Source organism: Delphinus delphis, chromosome 16 (assembly GCF_949987515.2).
Source record: "Delphinus delphis chromosome 16, mDelDel1.2, whole genome shotgun sequence".
In the NCBI taxonomy this organism is placed as follows: domain Eukaryota; kingdom Metazoa; phylum Chordata; class Mammalia; order Artiodactyla; family Delphinidae; genus Delphinus; species Delphinus delphis.
Window position 1 is genome coordinate 7,695,333 of NC_082698.1, and position 16,294 is coordinate 7,711,626.

The following is a 16,294-nucleotide window of genomic DNA, read 5'->3' on the forward strand; positions in this document are numbered from 1 at the left end:
TGTGCGGCCAGAGATATGGGGCCCGGACGAGAGCATCCCACAGGCCCTCGAGCCTATTTTCTACTACTTAGGTGCCCCCTTGGCCCAATCCATCCAAGTCTTGTGCTGTATCCTGTGAAAATGCACCTAAACTCAGGACAGTCAACACAGGCCCCTGAGATCTCCAGGGGTCTCCTCTGCAGTGATCCTCCCCTGCCCCTGGCCTCTTCCAGCCTCGGGCCCGCAGGGAAGCTTGACCAACTAGCTCCTAAAGACAGGGAATTTCCTCAAAAATTATCAAAAGATAGGAATGAAGAAATGAAGGGGAAAAAAAGCAAGAAAAGGGGAGGGAAGGAAGAAGGAGTCACCCTGCGTCCACCCCACACCCACTTTTCCCATCTTCTCTGCTGATTCTGTTAAGTCAGAGATGCACAGAGCATGACCCAAAGTGGCCATGAACGACTCTCTCTGCAGCTGACTTACCCTTTTCCCAGTGAGAAGAGCACAGGATTCTCCAGCTCCATGAGCACCTGGAAAGCTTTATTCATGTTTTGATAAGAAAAGCCTTCTCCTGCATCTGCAATTACGACACAGTTTGGGTTGGACGTGTCGATCTGATCAAATTCCGAGCGGACTCCTGGTGAGACAGACAGAGAGAGAGGGAGAGAGAGAGAGAGAGAGAGAGAGAGAGAGAGAGAGAGAGAGAGAGAGAGAGAGGGAGGGAGAGAGAGAGAAGGATAAAGCCCCGGCTGACATGGCCCACCTCTCATCTCCTTCCAGGAACACCTGTGTCTGCCTTGTCTGCCTGGCCCTTTCTCAGATGCTCTTTCTGATCGTCAAGCTGCCATGAGAGGTGGGCAAGGAACGGGTGCTATTCCCATTTTACAGATGAAGGAATTCTGGTTCCACACAGAGTGTGTGTTAGGATCCTGAAAGATGATGGGCCCACCCCTGGCACCCCCACTCCAACACCAGCATTACCCCAGAAGTTCCCTTAGTTCAAAACCATAGGCAGGAGACTTCCCTGGTGGCGCAGTGGTTAAGAATCAGTCTGCTAATGCAGGGGACACGGGTTCGATCCCTGGTCGGGGAAGATCCCACATGTCGCGGAGCAACTAAGCCCGTGCTCCACAACTACCGAGCCTGCACTCTAGAGCCCTCAAGCCACAACTACTGAGCCTGCGTTCCACAACTACTGAAGCCCATGCGCCTGGAACCCGTGTTCTGCAACAAGAGAAGCCACGGCAAGGAGAAGCCTGCGCACCGCAACGAAGAGTAGTCCCTGCTCGCCGCAACTAGAGAAAGCCCATGCGCAGCAACAAAGACCCAACACAGCCAAAAATTAATTAATTTTTAAAAAAACCAAAACTCAGGTATCTGTCAACAGGGGAACAGATAAACAAACCATGGGATGTTCACTCAATAGAATGCCACTCCGCGATCAAGAGGAAAAGACCTACTGACACGTGCAACCAAACAGTATGTTGGGTGAAAGAAGCCGTGCACACTAGGAACGGTTAACTCAGCAGGCCTGGGCTGCTCAAACCCTGCACATCCAAAGAAAGGCTGTCTTCAGATCAGGCCCACCACCACCTCCCGGGAGATCACCTCTGGGCCCTTGGAATATTCTGCCTGGAAAGAGCGCTTTTGTGTGTCTGGGGCCCTGGGCTATGCTGCATCCGTTTGACACCTGGGGGCCTGGAGACAGAGTAGCCAAGGTCAGTCACAGGGGCGCTGCATGCCTACCTGACTGACCCTTAATAAAAACCCTGGGCACGAGGCTGCAGTGAGCTTCTCTGGGTGACCACACCTCAGGCGTACTGTCACGCATCGCGCTGCTGGGAGAATGAAGGGCGTCCCAGCACGACGCACCTGGAAGTTCGCGCCTGGATTCTCCTGGTCTCTGCCCACGCATCTCTTCCCTTCCTGAGTTTAATCTGTATTCTTTCACTGTAATAAACCATAGTTGTGAGCAGGACAGCTTTTCTGAGTCCTGTGAGTCCTTCTAGCAAATCATCAAGCCTGAGGGTGGTCTTGGGAACCCCAAAAACTAGGTGCTGTGTGATTCTATCTATATGAAATTCTAGACACAGTAATCTGATTTATAATGGAAACAAATCCAAACAGTGGGTGCCTCTATAGGGGTTGGGGATGGGGACTAATAGGGAAGGGCATTAGGGAACTTTTGGGGTGATGGTAATGTTCTAGGTCTTTTTTTTAATATATATACATATATATATAATATATACATTTTGGGGGGGCTGCATTGGGTCTCAGTTGCGGCATGCGGACTCTTAGTCGCAGCATGCACGCGGGATCTAGTTCCCCAACCAGGGGTCGAACCCGGGTCCCCTGCATTGGGAGCGTGGAGTCTTACCCACTGGACCACCAGGGAAGTCCCAGGAATGTTCTAGGTCTTGATAGGGGTTTGAGTTACACAGATGTGTGCATTTTTCAAAACTCAGCAAAAGTACACTTGAGATTTTTGTATTTCATTGCATGTAAATTTTACATGAAAAGAAAAAACTAAACAGATTGAACTCTAGTTAATGATGTGAAGTGTTTAGGGGAAGTGTACCAATGCCTGCAAGTTACTTTGAGATGCATCAAAAAGATAAAGATGGATAGATGGATGGAGGGATGGGTAGATATATAATGAAGAAAATATAGCAAAATGTCACTGGTAACATCAAGGTTAAGGGCATACAAATATTCCAAGTAAAATTCTTCCAGCTTTGCTGTACATTTGAAAATTCTCGTAATAAAATGTTGGGGGGAAGATTTATCGACAATAAAACTTGAAAAAGATTCAAAGTCTGAAAAGTCAGGTACACCTATGGAAAACACAGACGCAGGATTACAGGTGAGGAAGGGCACCTGGCTTCCCCTTCAGCCTCTCAAGCTCTAACATCTGCCTGTTGGACTCACTGATGAACGATGCCTTCAAGGCAAACTCTGAGTTTCCCTCTCACCTCTGGTAGTTCCACCCCACCCCTCCCTTCACCCTGGGGAGGGGAGGATTTTCTTTCTTAAGTTTTTCTGTTTCTTTAAGGACCTGTTCTAAAGACACTGGCAGGGATCCTAGATCACAGAGGAAGCATTTGGAGAAACACGATTTCTAAAGGCTGGGCATGTCGCCCTCGACTGGCGCCAGAGTCGTGGACTGGACACCCGGACCTCCAGGGAGCTCCCTCCATCTCTTGGAGGCCCACCCCTGTCCGGAGGCGGAAGATCATCCTTGTCTCTGCCAGAGGTTTATAAATCAAAACACCAAGTGCAAAGGAGGGAAGAAGGCTCAGTGCAACTAAAGAAAAGTGTCCTGAATTCTGAAGCGTTGCTATGTCTCTTCTTTTTATCTTTTTGGCCGCACCGCGCAGCATGTGGGATCATAGTTCCCCGACCAGGGATTGAACCCGCGCTCCATGCATCGGGAGCGCAGAGTCTTAACCACTGGACTGCCAAGGAAGTCCCTCTTCTTTTTAAATATTCAGAAGGCACCAGGTAATACTGCTCCTTCCTCTCTGTTCCAGCAAAACTCCCCGCTGAGGGTCCAAGGGGCTCTTTTCCTTCATTCAGACTAATATCAGGAAGGAAACCTGTGCCGTTTGCCAGACAGCAGGGCTGGTTTTCACAAATATAGTTCAGAAACCTATGGACCTCAGTCTAGCTTTTCATCCCCCCGTCTCTGTCTCTCTCTGTCTCTGTGTGTCTCGCTCTCTCTCTCTCTCTCTCTCACACACACACACACACACACACACACACACACACACACACACACACACACACACCAGAGGCTAAAATCTTGCCCCCTTGACAATTCCTTGCCACCTTGCTTCATCCTAGATCACAGAAAGCAAATTCAGGGTTTTCCTCTGAGGAGCCACCTGGAACCTGCCCCCAAACACCCTCCGGTATGAGGCCGGGATGGATGGGGCCGGGTCCCCAGCAGGGAGCCCACAGGTGTCAACAGGAGCCACGTGCTACCTCTGTGTCCTGCCCCGTGGTCTGGCTCAGGTGAGAAGGGGCCCCTCCCCAGCCCCACCTGGAAAGGAGGCGCCTTCACCCCAGCCAGGTCCCAGGGCCCGGCAGGCCTACCGTCGTGGATGAGCAGGTGTGGCCGCAGGCCTCGCTCCTTCAGGATCAGGCAGGTGGCAGGGGCCGGGGCGGTCACCTCGCCCTCTGAGATGTCGAAGCCCAGACGCCGAAGCATCCCCACCAGGTCTCCCCGGGACTTCTGCGACTCGTTGGTGCAGAACCTCACCTTCAGCTGGGACCGCTTCAGTCTGGAAGTGGGGAGACAGGTGGAGGGGCTGTCAGCAGGCAGTGTGGCCTGCTGCGGAGGGGGCTGGACAGGCGCTTCTCCGAGGGCGCAGGCCAGGTCGCCACGGGCCCCTGAGCTGGGCCTCGACTGACCCCGGGGGTTTTGGAGCTGGAGCAGACCATTCTCACCCTCACTGCGCTTGACACAGCTGAGGCTCCCCAAGGTTCCCGCCTGGCCTCTGCCCGCACCTCCCCTTCTGCCTGGGACACGTCCCCACCCTCCCCTGGGACACACTGCCCACGCACATGCCAGCTCTCCCGCACTCGACACCTCCTCCACCACACCATGCCGCTCAGCCTCGCGGGGGTCACCTCCGAGCGTCCTGGCCACCCCTCTAGACCTCCCGTCACAACGAGCATTTCCACTTAGCAACTGAGCTGACTCTGTACCCACACTTTCCCAAATACAAAGGTCAAGGGGCCAAGCTGAGGTGTGTCTCCTCATCACTGTCACCGAAGAAAGGTTTGCCAGACAGAGTCACCAGGCACACGGGCGAGTTAACGTGAGGTGAGCCTGGGATGCGTGCAGAGTGTCAGCGGCACCGACATCCTTCCCGTCTGAGCTCACAGGAGGCTCCGCATCCCAGTTGCACCTGAGCAGGCTCACCAAATGCAAAGCCACAAAGCTGATGCCTGAAGAGACCCCAGTGAAATAACATTCAACCCTTCTACAGGCAGCTGTTGAGCACCTACTAAATGCCTGGCTGGGGTGGGTGCACAGAAATGCCACGGTGTCCGCAGGCAGGCTCTCTGACCCCCAGAGCCCTCAGTCGGCAGGTGGGGCGGAGACCACACAAAGGAAGGGGGAATCGGGGATTGAGAACAGAGAGGTGCTGGGAAGGACCAAACAGGTGAAGAGACAGGGTGGCCAGGGAGGGTGGGAAAGTCGGGGAGGCCTCCCTAGGGAGGAGAGAGCTCCGGAGCTGAGACCCGAAGGGAAGCAAAGAGGCAAAGGCAGAGCGGCCGGCAGAAGGAAGGGGGGACCTGGTAAGCGTCAGCGCTGCAGGTGTGGCCGGGCAGGAGAGGAGGCTGGCGTGGGGGCCTAGCAAGGGGGCCAGCGGGCCGGGGGCAGTGAGAAGAGGTGGGCTGGCCACACCTCTGGCCTGGCCCAGAGCGCACAGCCCTCCCTGGATGAACCCCGGGCCACAGCGAGGGAGTCTTCATATTTGGCATCTGCAGAGAGCACGGTGGGGGGCCACGGAAGACACCAGGCTACAAGTCAAGAGGCCTGAGAAATCCTAGGGAAAAGGTGGAGGGTCTGTATGTCCCCTTCTCCAACCATCCTGTGGGACGCTGCCCCTACCCTGTCTCTATCCAGGTTTTTCTTTCTAACACTAACCAGTATCTCCAATCGTCTCATTTCTGTATCTGTTCACCGTCTCTCTCCTGGACCCATGTGCTCCATGTGGTCAGGAATGGGGCCTGCTGGGCGCTCCTCAGCACCCCCAGTGCTTCACACAGGGCTTGGCACACGGCAGGCCCCCGATAAGCGTTTGCTGAATGACTGAGTGATGGAAAGTCCAGATGACAGCTGATGAGGGGGACCCTTCCTTAGGACCACGCCTACTGCTTCCCCCAAGGGTGCCCTGACGGAAACAGACAGGATTCAGTGGTGAAGACACGCATTCCCACGCTACGGTGAGCTTTCAGACCCTCTGAGCACTGGAGTGGACAAGTGCGATTTGGAAAAAAATTGGCAGATCTCCTGACAACAAGGCGAACGCAGACAGAGAGGCTGACAATGTCGTAATCAATTCTTTCTTAGTATTTGTCTTTCCTAATCAGGGGGTTATGAATTATCAATTACATTTAGTGGTTAATTGCCCTTCATAAAGACAGCTTTTGTATTTTTAAATTAGGCAGTTAATACATTGTAACTAATAGCACCACCTTGTACATTACGGGCAGATCTTCATTGATTGGCACCCGGGATGTGCGATCGCACCCAAGTTAATGGAGCAGCTGAGAGAAGAAGGCAGGGGGTGCCGGGGGACTAATTATTCCTAATGGATTATGATGTGACCTTCTCAGAACAGTGAGCAATCGGTGTGACAGTGAGATGACAGTGCCTCACATCTGCTATTCCAAACACAACTTCGATGCCCATAAAAAAACGAGTAAATAACAGAACTCACTTCAGGACACTTCAGCCACTGTTCTCCTTTGAAATACAACATAAGTTCATCCAAAACAGGTTTTAAAATCAAAGTACTAGTTTTAGGATTGAATCAGTCCCTGGAAAGTGGCGGGAAATGCTTGGGGAAGGCCCCTCCCTGTGGGTCTGTCCATTCGTGCCCCTGACCGCACCCCCTTTCGACTTTCTGGCACAAGTCCCAGGTCCTCTCTCTTCATTTTTCTTAGTTACTAAAAATAACAGAAGTAGGGGCTTCCCTGGTGGCGCAGTGGTTGAGCGTCCGCCTGCCGATGCAGGGGACACAGGTTCGTGCCCTGGTCAGGGAAGATCCCACATGCCGCGGAGCAGCTAGGCCCGTGAGCCATGGCCGCTGAGCCTGCGCGTCCGGAGCCTGTGCTCCGCAACGGGAGAGGCCACAGCAGTGAGAGGCCCGCGTACCGCAAAAAAAAAAACAAAAAAAAACAGAAGTATTCATTATTATTATTAAAATAGTAAAGCATGAATACAACATTACACTGGACCTTGCCTTGGGGCTCAGTATCCATGATCTGATTTCATCCTCACCCCCTAAGGGCAGAGCCCCCTACATACACCCTGTGTCCCCTACATGCACCCCCCAGGGCCCGGTGCCTGGAGCACAGGGGGCCCTAAGCACATGTTGAGAAAACAAGCTGAGGAGGCAAGAGCCACGGTCCCCGTTCCAGAGACGACAGAACGGGGGCAGAGACCCGAGAAGGTCTCTCGGCTTATAACCAGCGGAGCCCACGGGCCCGCAGCTGGCCACAAGGTGGCGGCCCAGGCTCTGCTCCAGGGGGTGGAGGTGCTGGTGCTTCCCCAGTAAGGGAGGCACCTGCCGGGGCAGGCCCAGCTCGGCCCTGCTGGGCAGGACACTGAAACCTTCCCAGGGTGGGGAAGGGTGTGCATGGGGCACACATGTGCGTGCACAGGGGACAGAGTGTGAGAAGGTGGGTCAGCACTGAAGGGGAGGCCCTGAATGGCCAGGGCTATGAGCTGAACTGTATCCCTCCCACAAAATCGTATGTCGACTCCCTCAGGAGGTAATGAAGGTTGTCAAGTGAGGACAGAAGGGTGGGGCCCTGATACGACAGGATTAGTGTGCTTACAGCAAGAGACACCAGAGATCTCCCTGCGAGCACAGAGTAGAGGCCGTGTCAGGACACGGCAGAAGGTGGCCACCGAACAAGCCAGTAAGAGGACTCTCGCCAGAGACCCACGGCCCCTCGGTCTTGGATGCCTAGGCTTCAGAGCTGTGGGAAGCAAACCTCCGTACTGAAGCCCCCAGGCCGTGGTATTCTGTTACTTAAGCCTGCAGGCCGTGGTATTCTGTTACGGCAGACTAAGACAGCCAAAGAACCAAAGCCTCCGCATCTCTCGGAGGGGTCTGCTGCCAGAGGTCAGATTCAGACTCGGGAGGCCTGGAACACGCGAATCCAATGTCAGGAAAGCCGGAGCCAGGCGTGGCTTCAGGGCCACAGCACAGTCTGCAAAGGGCTTCCCAAGGGGAGTGAATCCAAAGGATTTCAACATCGGACTGGGCCCAGCTCCAGAACATGACATGTCACCCCATCCCCTGACACCCAAGAACCCTGGGCACAGGGGGCCTACCGCAGGGTCCTGGCAGCCCAGAGCCGGGCTCTGGCTAGATGGCCCCTCTGAGACCACAGCCTCAGTCCACTGCACCCTCCCCAGACCCCCTGAGAGGGCGGGTACTTGCCCCTACTTCCCGTGGCCGCAACGGCTCTTTGAACTGACCTTTACCTCATCCCGGAGGCCAGGACAAGCTCTGAGTGACGACGTCGCCTGATGCAATTACCGAGCATCACAGGAACTGGTCCCTTGCAAATCACCTCGGACCTCACACATCTGCTGGCTGTCGGCATCTGCCAGGGGCGCTCACCCGAAAATAATGGAAACCTTCTCATTATCGCTCGGTAGCAGGTAGAGTGCTAGGACGATTATTGGACATCCTGACTGACCTTGGCATTGCTCCACAGCCTGATGCCCTCTGGGCTCGCCAAAGAGGGGCTGGGCAGGAGGCGAGGAGGCTGCCCTGGATAAGGCCCCTCCTAGCTCGGTCCCCACCCCACCCCACCCCAGCCATCTGTCACCTTCATCTGACCCAGAAGGCCCTCTCATCACCCTGAGTCTTTGCCTTCACCCTCCTCTATGGCCAAATCCTACCCATCCGTCAAAGCCTGGTTCATATGTCCCCTCCTCCAGGAAGCCCCCAGACCCCAGCCCCTGCCCGGGCAGAGCCCGTCCTCTTTCCACTTGGCTTTCACAGCCCTTGAAGCACAGCAGTGCTTTTCTATGAGAAGCACTTAACTGATCCAAACTCTGGATTTGATGGGCCCACCTGGTAATGCAACCAAGTCATTCTGCTTTCCAGAGAACTTCAGGAAGAAACCCCACGCTCACTGCCAATCCCGCCTGTGGACGGCACTGCTCCAGCGCCCGTCTCTAATCCTTCCTGGGGCAAGGTTGTTAAAGGGTTCCAGAAGAGAAAGCACAGTGGAGCCGGAGGATGGGCCTAGGCACAAGGGTGAGGAGTGAGTCACGCCTTCTGCAGGCGGAGGAACAAATGCCTAAGAAAGATGCTCTAATACTGAGCGGGAGGCCAGGTGGCCGAGAGGCGACCAGGAAGTGCTTCAGAGTCTGATGACCGTGGGCTGGTCCCGGCGCTGCCACTTAATGGCTGTGGGACCTCCACAAGCTGTTTCTTCTCTCTGTGGCTCAGTTTCCTCATCTGGAAAATGGGGATGAAAACAGCCTCACATTGTGAGGCTCCAATGAGACCTGCAGTGCGCTTGCTCGGGCCTGGCCCACAGTAAGTGCTCACCGAACGTAAGCCGAGCACGTCGGCCAGTGGCCAGCAGGCAGGCTCCCCCAACCTAGTTCCCTCCCCGCTCTACCTGCCCCGACTGCCCAGAGCAGGCAGGGCACTCACCCACCTCGCCCCAGCCACCCTGTGACCAAGCAGCGAGGCGCGTGGTGGCTGCCACAACCTCCCCTCCCCCGCTCTCACCACCTGCGCCCACGTGGGGCTCCGAGGGGCACAGGCTGGGTCCTACAGAGGGGGCACGTGTGGAGGGTCTGGGAGGCCAGGCTGATGGCGACTCCCAATCTCACCCCCGCCCCGGGGGAGGGAACCCAACAGGACGGCGACGGGGAGGAACCCTCAGGCTGGGTGGTTCCTGGTTGGGAAGGTGAGGCTGCAGGCTGGCAGGTCAAACGTGAAGTGACAAATGAGGTTAGCACCCAGAGGGGATGGGTGACTTCTCCCCCATCGCAGAGGAAGCAGGGTTTGTTTTTTTTGATTTTGCTCATCCCTGGGCTCGTCTTCAGACGAGGTCCACAGGCCCACCCTGGGCTGAAATTCTGGTCTCCTACCAGAGCCACCTCTATGTCAAGTAGCCTGGAATCCTCTCCTGAGACAGAAGAAACTCATACCAGGAGGGAAGGGAGGTGCAGGGGAGGAGAGGGGTGTCTCCCCTCATTCCTGCCTCCCTGACCCAGGCCCGCTCTGCCCCTGGGGCTACAACTCAAGACGCTACCTGATGGGGAAGAGGCCCCTGTTACTACTGAAATGGCCACAGCTGCAGATATGCTTCAGTTTCTCAGAGAAGGAAAGAACACCCACAACACCTCGGGGGGTCATTATGAACCGAAACTCGGGCGGCAGCGCCCAGCCGAGACCTTCAGAGAACATCAGCCTCAGCTTCCCCATCCACCAGCGTCAAGATCCCGTTACCTAGCAGAGCGCCACGGCAGCTTCCCCACCCACCAGCACCAAGATCCCGTTACCTAGCAGAGCGCCACGGCAGCGCCGGCCACTGTCTGACTTTGAGGTCTGCGGCTGCTTTCCTTTTAGAAAGCCACAGAGATTGAAAACACACGTTTGGAAAATTGAAACTCGCAAAGTGCATATTTGTTCTAAGAACCCAATTTTTAAAAAATAGAAGGTCAAACAGGAGCCCACGAACAGAGCAGGGGCAGTTCTGCAGTAGAAAAATACAGTCATAAAGGAAGGGATGGAGGGAGGGAGGGAAGGAGGAAAGAAAGAAAGAAAAATACAGTCACACACACACCAAGGGGCACCCACGTTGATTCTGAGAGGGACCAGGTCCAGCTCCCCATGTGCCCTGATGTAGGGCCTCAGCTTGGGGGCAGGGAGATGCCTTCTGGCTGGAGCAGCAACAGCAGGGCTTTTCCCCCATGACAATGGGGTCCGGCACCTGCACCTTGCACATGCCCTTGGCCGGGCATCCATGGGCCGGACTCTTGGGAGTCTTGAGTCCCAACCATGAAATGGGCTAACAGTAGCGCCTAGCCTTCTGGCTCTCCGGGGTGGGGCACAGAGGACGCACCATGAGCCCTACCATGTGCCGGCATCAGCACGGGGCCACGAATGCTGAGGGACACCGGTAAGGCCTCTGCCAGTAGCTCTGGCTGGGCCTGCTGCATCTCCCCCTTCTTTCCACCGACCCACCAGAGTAGACATTTTGGCCAGGCTGACAGCCAGCTGCTAGGTCCCTGGAGGTCCCTCCCACTCTCCATCGGACACTCTGCTGGGCAGACTGTGTCGTCAGAGACCAGGCAAGAAACAGTCCAAAGTCTGGACGGAGAGAAGAGAACAAGAGCAGTGGTGACGCATGGAGGTGGCCCTGGCTGAGCCTCTCAGGCCGGGCTAGCCAGCCAGCGACCTCAGGGGGACAGCAACGAGGTCAAACAGACGTCGGGCAGGCCTGAAGCCAGGGCCCTTACGAAACATGTGGCACACCTTCCACACCCGTGGCTACCTCACCCGCCACCCAGTATGTTCTCTCTGACCTGCCTGGGCCTCTGAGCTCAGATCAAAGGGACACGCTGAGCCCACAACATCACTTTACTAGTTACTAATAAATTCAATTTAGAATGAAGTGCATGGGAATCTAGAAACCAGAGGAGACCTTGGAGATTATCCAACCTAGTGGCTCCTTTCGCAGAGGGGGAGACTGAGGCCCAGAGGGATACGAGGAACCTAAGGGCACATTTCTGGGAGCCATGGGTTCTTTGGTCCACTCCCCAGCCTTGGAAGGTTAGCCACCAGCTAGCCCTCCCCTGACGTGGTCACAGGCTGGTCAAGTGCTGGGCGCTGCAGGGGACAGAGCCAGGCATTCTCGGGTAAGGTGGGAGCCTGGCTCGGGAAGCAGACACACCCTCAGCACCTCTGCCACCTCGTCCCTGTGTGACCAAGGCTTGTCACCTAACCTTCTCCAACCTCAGTTTCCACATCTGTAAAATGGGGCACTAGCAGTAGCTACTTGACAGGACTGTCCTGAAGCACCTGGCATGTTGCAAATACTCAGTGAATGACAGTGAAGACGATGGTGGTGACAATGACAACCACACCTCTAGCAGGCCCGGGGCCGGGTGCTCGGGACATCTGGGCCCTCGAGGCAGGTAGTCGGACAAGAAGACAGATGCCCAGGGAACTGGGACAGCCGGAGGAGCCAGCTGGTGAGGGAGGCCTGCTGGACGGAGCCCAGAGAGCTTCGCCCGGGGCCACCATTAAGAAAGAGGGCAAAGTTCAACCCAGCAAATGGAACCTGGGGTAAACCGGCGCTGGCTCATCCTGACGGACATCCCAGAGCGCCCAGGACAGAGGGAGCCCCAACAGTAGTTACAACAGCTCCCCGAGAGGAAACTGAGGCACAAAAAGGCTAAGGAACTTGCCCAAGACCACATGACAACCACAGGGCAGAGCTGGGACTCGAAACCCAGGTCCTCGCCCACAAGAGCTGACACCTACCTTCCTTTAGGGGAAGCACTTGCCCTGCTAAGGGTCTGGCCCCCACTCTCCTTCCTCCTGAGGTGGCTTTGAGCAAGCCCTATTCCTCCTCTATAAACAGGGCTGCATCCTGCCAGCCCCAGGGTGGCGGGAAGTCACCCTGCATAGCGCCACAGGCAGGGCCCGGGCAGGGCTTTGCCAATACGGCCTCTCTGTATATCCTTGGGGGGCTGGGGAATCAGGACTCCACCTGTGGGCCCCATGAGTGACCCGTGCCATGCTCACTTCCTAATCAGCCAGGGCCTTCCTACCAGAGGCGGCATCTTTGGGATAAACCGTTAACTCTGCTCCAGAACCCCCAGCCTGGCTGCCCTTGATTTCCATAGGGTGGCTCCTGCCCAGCGAGGCTGAGATCAGAAACCCAGAAACAGCCCTTGTCGTGACAGTGGAGCCGTGGGTAGCTTCACAACAATGTCCCTCGGTTTCCCTCCACGCAAGTCAGGGTCACAGTTCTGTTACTGCTCTACCTGAGGGTGGTTGTGTCTCCTTTAAGTCCAAGAACAAAAATGGTATTTCACGCACATTACTCCGTAACTTTTTCACTGACTATATGCAACATTCACCTCATATAAACTAATGTCAACGCCAAACAGAGCTACCTCACTCTTTTTAACTGCTGGGGAATATTCCGCAGTCTGGATAAACCATAATTTATTCCCTTGTCCCCTCCTGACAGACACGCAGGTTGTTTCCAGCCACAAATATAAAATTATTCACATATGTACTGTTGAGCTGTCCACTGCCCCAGACTTTAGTACTGTTTTTTTTTTTTTTAACATCTTTTCTGGAATATAATTGCTTTACAATGGTGTGTTAGTTTCTGCTTTATAACAAAGTCAATCAGCTATACATACACATATATCCCCATATCTCTTTCCTCTTCCGTCTCCCTCCCTCCCACCCTCCCTGTCCCACCCCTCTAGGTGGTCACAAAGCACCGAGCTGATCACCCTGTGCTATACGGGGAGGGCGAAGGGTAAGCTGGGACAAAGTGAGAGAGTGGCATAGACATATATACACTGCCAAATGTAAAATAGATAGCTAGTGGGAAGCAGCCGCAGTGGTTAAGACTCCGCCTTCCACTGCAGGGGGCGTGGGTTTGATCCCTGGTGGAGATCCCACCTGCCGTGGGGTGTGGCCAAAAAAAAATAAAAAAGACACTTTCATCATTTTCACGGACTGACCTCATAATCGGTATTACAGATTTGAACAGAGAAAATACACACCATTCAAACACTGCTCTTTTATCTGTTTTTAAAATTGGGGGGATTCTACCTCAGATTTCATTTAGGAGATAAATGCTCTGAGGCGACATAAGTTTGAGACCACTGGCTCGGGATCTGCGGGGAACTCCAGCCTCCAGTGACCTGTGAACCAACAGAACATGTTTCTTGAGCATCAGTGCTGCCCAAGGAGTGGGGGGTTGTGGGGGGTGTGACGGGGGGACCATGGAACTGGACGAGAGCCAGCCAGGGAAGGGGCGGCTTCTTAAAATCCCCTGCGCTTTGGGGGAAACACAGAGGAAAAGGCGTGGAAGGAGCTACAGGGTCCCCCTGGGGGGATGACGAGGATGGGGCTGGTGACGATTTGGACTTTTTACTTAGTACCTTCCTGCGCTAGGGGGATGGTTTACAAGAAGGAAGCCACGTCTGCCTTGGGAAGCCTAAACTGTGGATGTTACGAAACCAGTACTCGGCCTGGGAAGAGAGAATCATTCTCTCACCTGGCCCCCAACTCTGAAGTCAGCCTAGTTCACCCGCAGAGAGGAAACGGCAGCACGAGCGACAGGGCATTCTCAACAAACACACCTTGTCCAAGGTCCAGGGTGAGTCAGGAAAGCTGTTGTTGGCCTAAACGAACTCAAACAAACGGCCCGCCCCCTCTGATAGCCTTAAGAGCCCCCTCTGGCAGGTGCTGGGCCACACGGGGGATGGGACGAGGCAGCGCAGGGAGGCTCCCAGCTCTCTCACAGTCCTGGTAGCTACTATTATTACCGCCACTCCTGGGCGGCTGTGTCCCTGGGGCCCGACGGAGCCAGGGTGGCCGAGCATCAAGGAGGGTCTTGGTCCTAGGCCGCACTTCAGACAAGTTCCCGGGCCCTGTTCCTCTGGCTCTAAGACCTTCTGGGAGGGGCCTGGGTTTTCACAGGGTCCCGGGGCTCCTGGCGCACACTGGAGGGATGGGTCGCGGGTCCGTTAGTCCTGGGTGGGAATTGCTTTATGAGGCTGCCCTGGGCCGAGGCCGAGCCTGCTTCCTTCCGCCGGCCGCAAAAAGGCTGGGCCGGGCCGGGCCCAGCAGATGTGCTTTAGTAGCCGAGACAGGATGCAGTAAATGCCCACCCGCCTTTCACATGCAGATGCCTCTGGGGCTCCCCTTTGTGCTGACCAGCCCGGGGGCCGGTCCCTGCAGCCCCCGCTGTGCCCAGCCCTGCCTCTGAATGGCTCCCCTCGGGGAGCCCAACTGCCCAAGAATGGACTCCAATAAAGGGCCTGATGGGGGGACCCAGGCCGGTTACAGATGTCCCATGACCACGCCCACCCACAAGTCCTAGCACAGTAAGAGGGCTCCACCTGGCCAGCACCGTGCCCAGCGGCTCCAGGAGGCCTGGACCTCCTGTTCTCCAATCTGGGACGTTCCTGACCCAGACGACAGCTTCAGAGCCCAGCTCACACATCACGGGCTCCCCATCTCCCTGGCGGCTCAGTCTCTCTCCACCTGACACTAGCCTTTCCGGGTGCTGTTTACTCTGCTCTCCCCATACTGGACGGTCAGCTTCCCGAGAGCAGGGACTTCCATCTGCCCCACTCACTGCCCCTTGTCCCAACGCCTACAGCGGTGTTTTTAGTATAAAAGAAGCACTCGATAAATATTTGTTGGGTGAGTGGATGAATGAACAAGTGCATCTTTAATGAGAAGCAGCGTGCTATTGCGGGGAAAACTGGGGCTTGGAGTCAGGTGGACCGGGGCAGGGCGGGGGACAGTGGGCAGGAAGGGAGGGAACCCTGGCCCAGCCACTTTCTCCACTGTGGCCACTTCCCAAATCTCTCTGAGCCTCTGTTCCGGCTTTGAAAAGGGCTGGTTGTGAAGGTAGCCTGATCATCAGTGACTGCTACTACGGTGGTCGGTATGGTTTTAAAAAGCAGAGCTAATACTCCCCAAGTACTCTGTGTCCCCAAACAGGTGGGAAACTTTCCAAAAACCTGAGGACACCTGTCACCACAGAAAGCCTAGGAAGAGAAGTGGTGAGTCACCCCCTCCGGGGTTCCCAGAACAGAAGGTGCTGTTTGGGAACCCACGGCACTGGGGAGATGCCATGGAGGCAAACGCCCCCCTGGGCCCCGGGACCCCCATCAAGCGGCCCCTCTGCAGCGCTGCTCTCACCCTGGGAACTTCCTCTGAGCTCCCCTGTGACTTCAAAGCCAGCCTTGCATATCAAGGAGGCCACAGAGTGCAGGCTGTGGCTGCAAAAACTACACAAAGCGGTGGAAGCCTGGCATTATTCACGTTGGCCAGCAGGGCCTGGCCCGGGAAAGGGCCGTGTCCCCAAGTCTGACATCCCCAGGGAAACTCCAAAAGCAGGCGGATTTTACTGGGGGAAGTTGCCCACATACACTCACGGCCAGGAGGGTCTGGATGCTGGGCTCCGGGGGCCCCACAGGAGGGCATGGGTGGCTTCCTTTGGCCTGAGTGTGATCAGCTGGCCACTGGGGGCCGGGCCTGGGCGGAGGGGCCTAGCCTTTAAAGAGCCAGCACAAGAGCTGAAGAGAGAAAAGGGATGTGGGTGAGAGCCAGAGGCTGCCGCAGCGTGGAGGGCCCAGGCGCTGCGGGTGCTGGGCTGCTAAGGGGCTGGTCAGTGAAAACCCCCCGAAAGTCTGTATAACTGGAAGCAAGGGGGTGAAGTGGGCAGAGGGAGAGAAGGGGCCACAAGGGTCACTCGGGAAGGCCCTGGTGGAGCAGAGAAATGCACGGGGACGCGGTCCTGTGGCATGGAGTCCCAGGGAGGGTTCAGA

General features: G+C 55.7%; 1 protein-coding gene across 2 annotated transcripts in view; it reads right to left on the reverse strand.

Annotated features, from left to right (window-relative positions):
- LHPP (phospholysine phosphohistidine inorganic pyrophosphate phosphatase) overlaps positions 1-16,294 on the reverse strand; it is a 141,069-nt gene that overhangs the window by 119,136 nt on the left and 5,639 nt on the right. For both annotated transcript variants that reach the window (XM_060033880.1, XM_060033879.1), the window contains exons 2-3: positions 4,075-4,262; positions 463-616 (exon numbers count right to left, since the gene is read on the reverse strand). In XM_060033880.1, the coding sequence (XP_059889863.1) occupies positions 463-616; positions 4,075-4,262 (342 nt within the window). The remainder of the gene's footprint in view (positions 1-462; positions 617-4,074; positions 4,263-16,294) is intronic.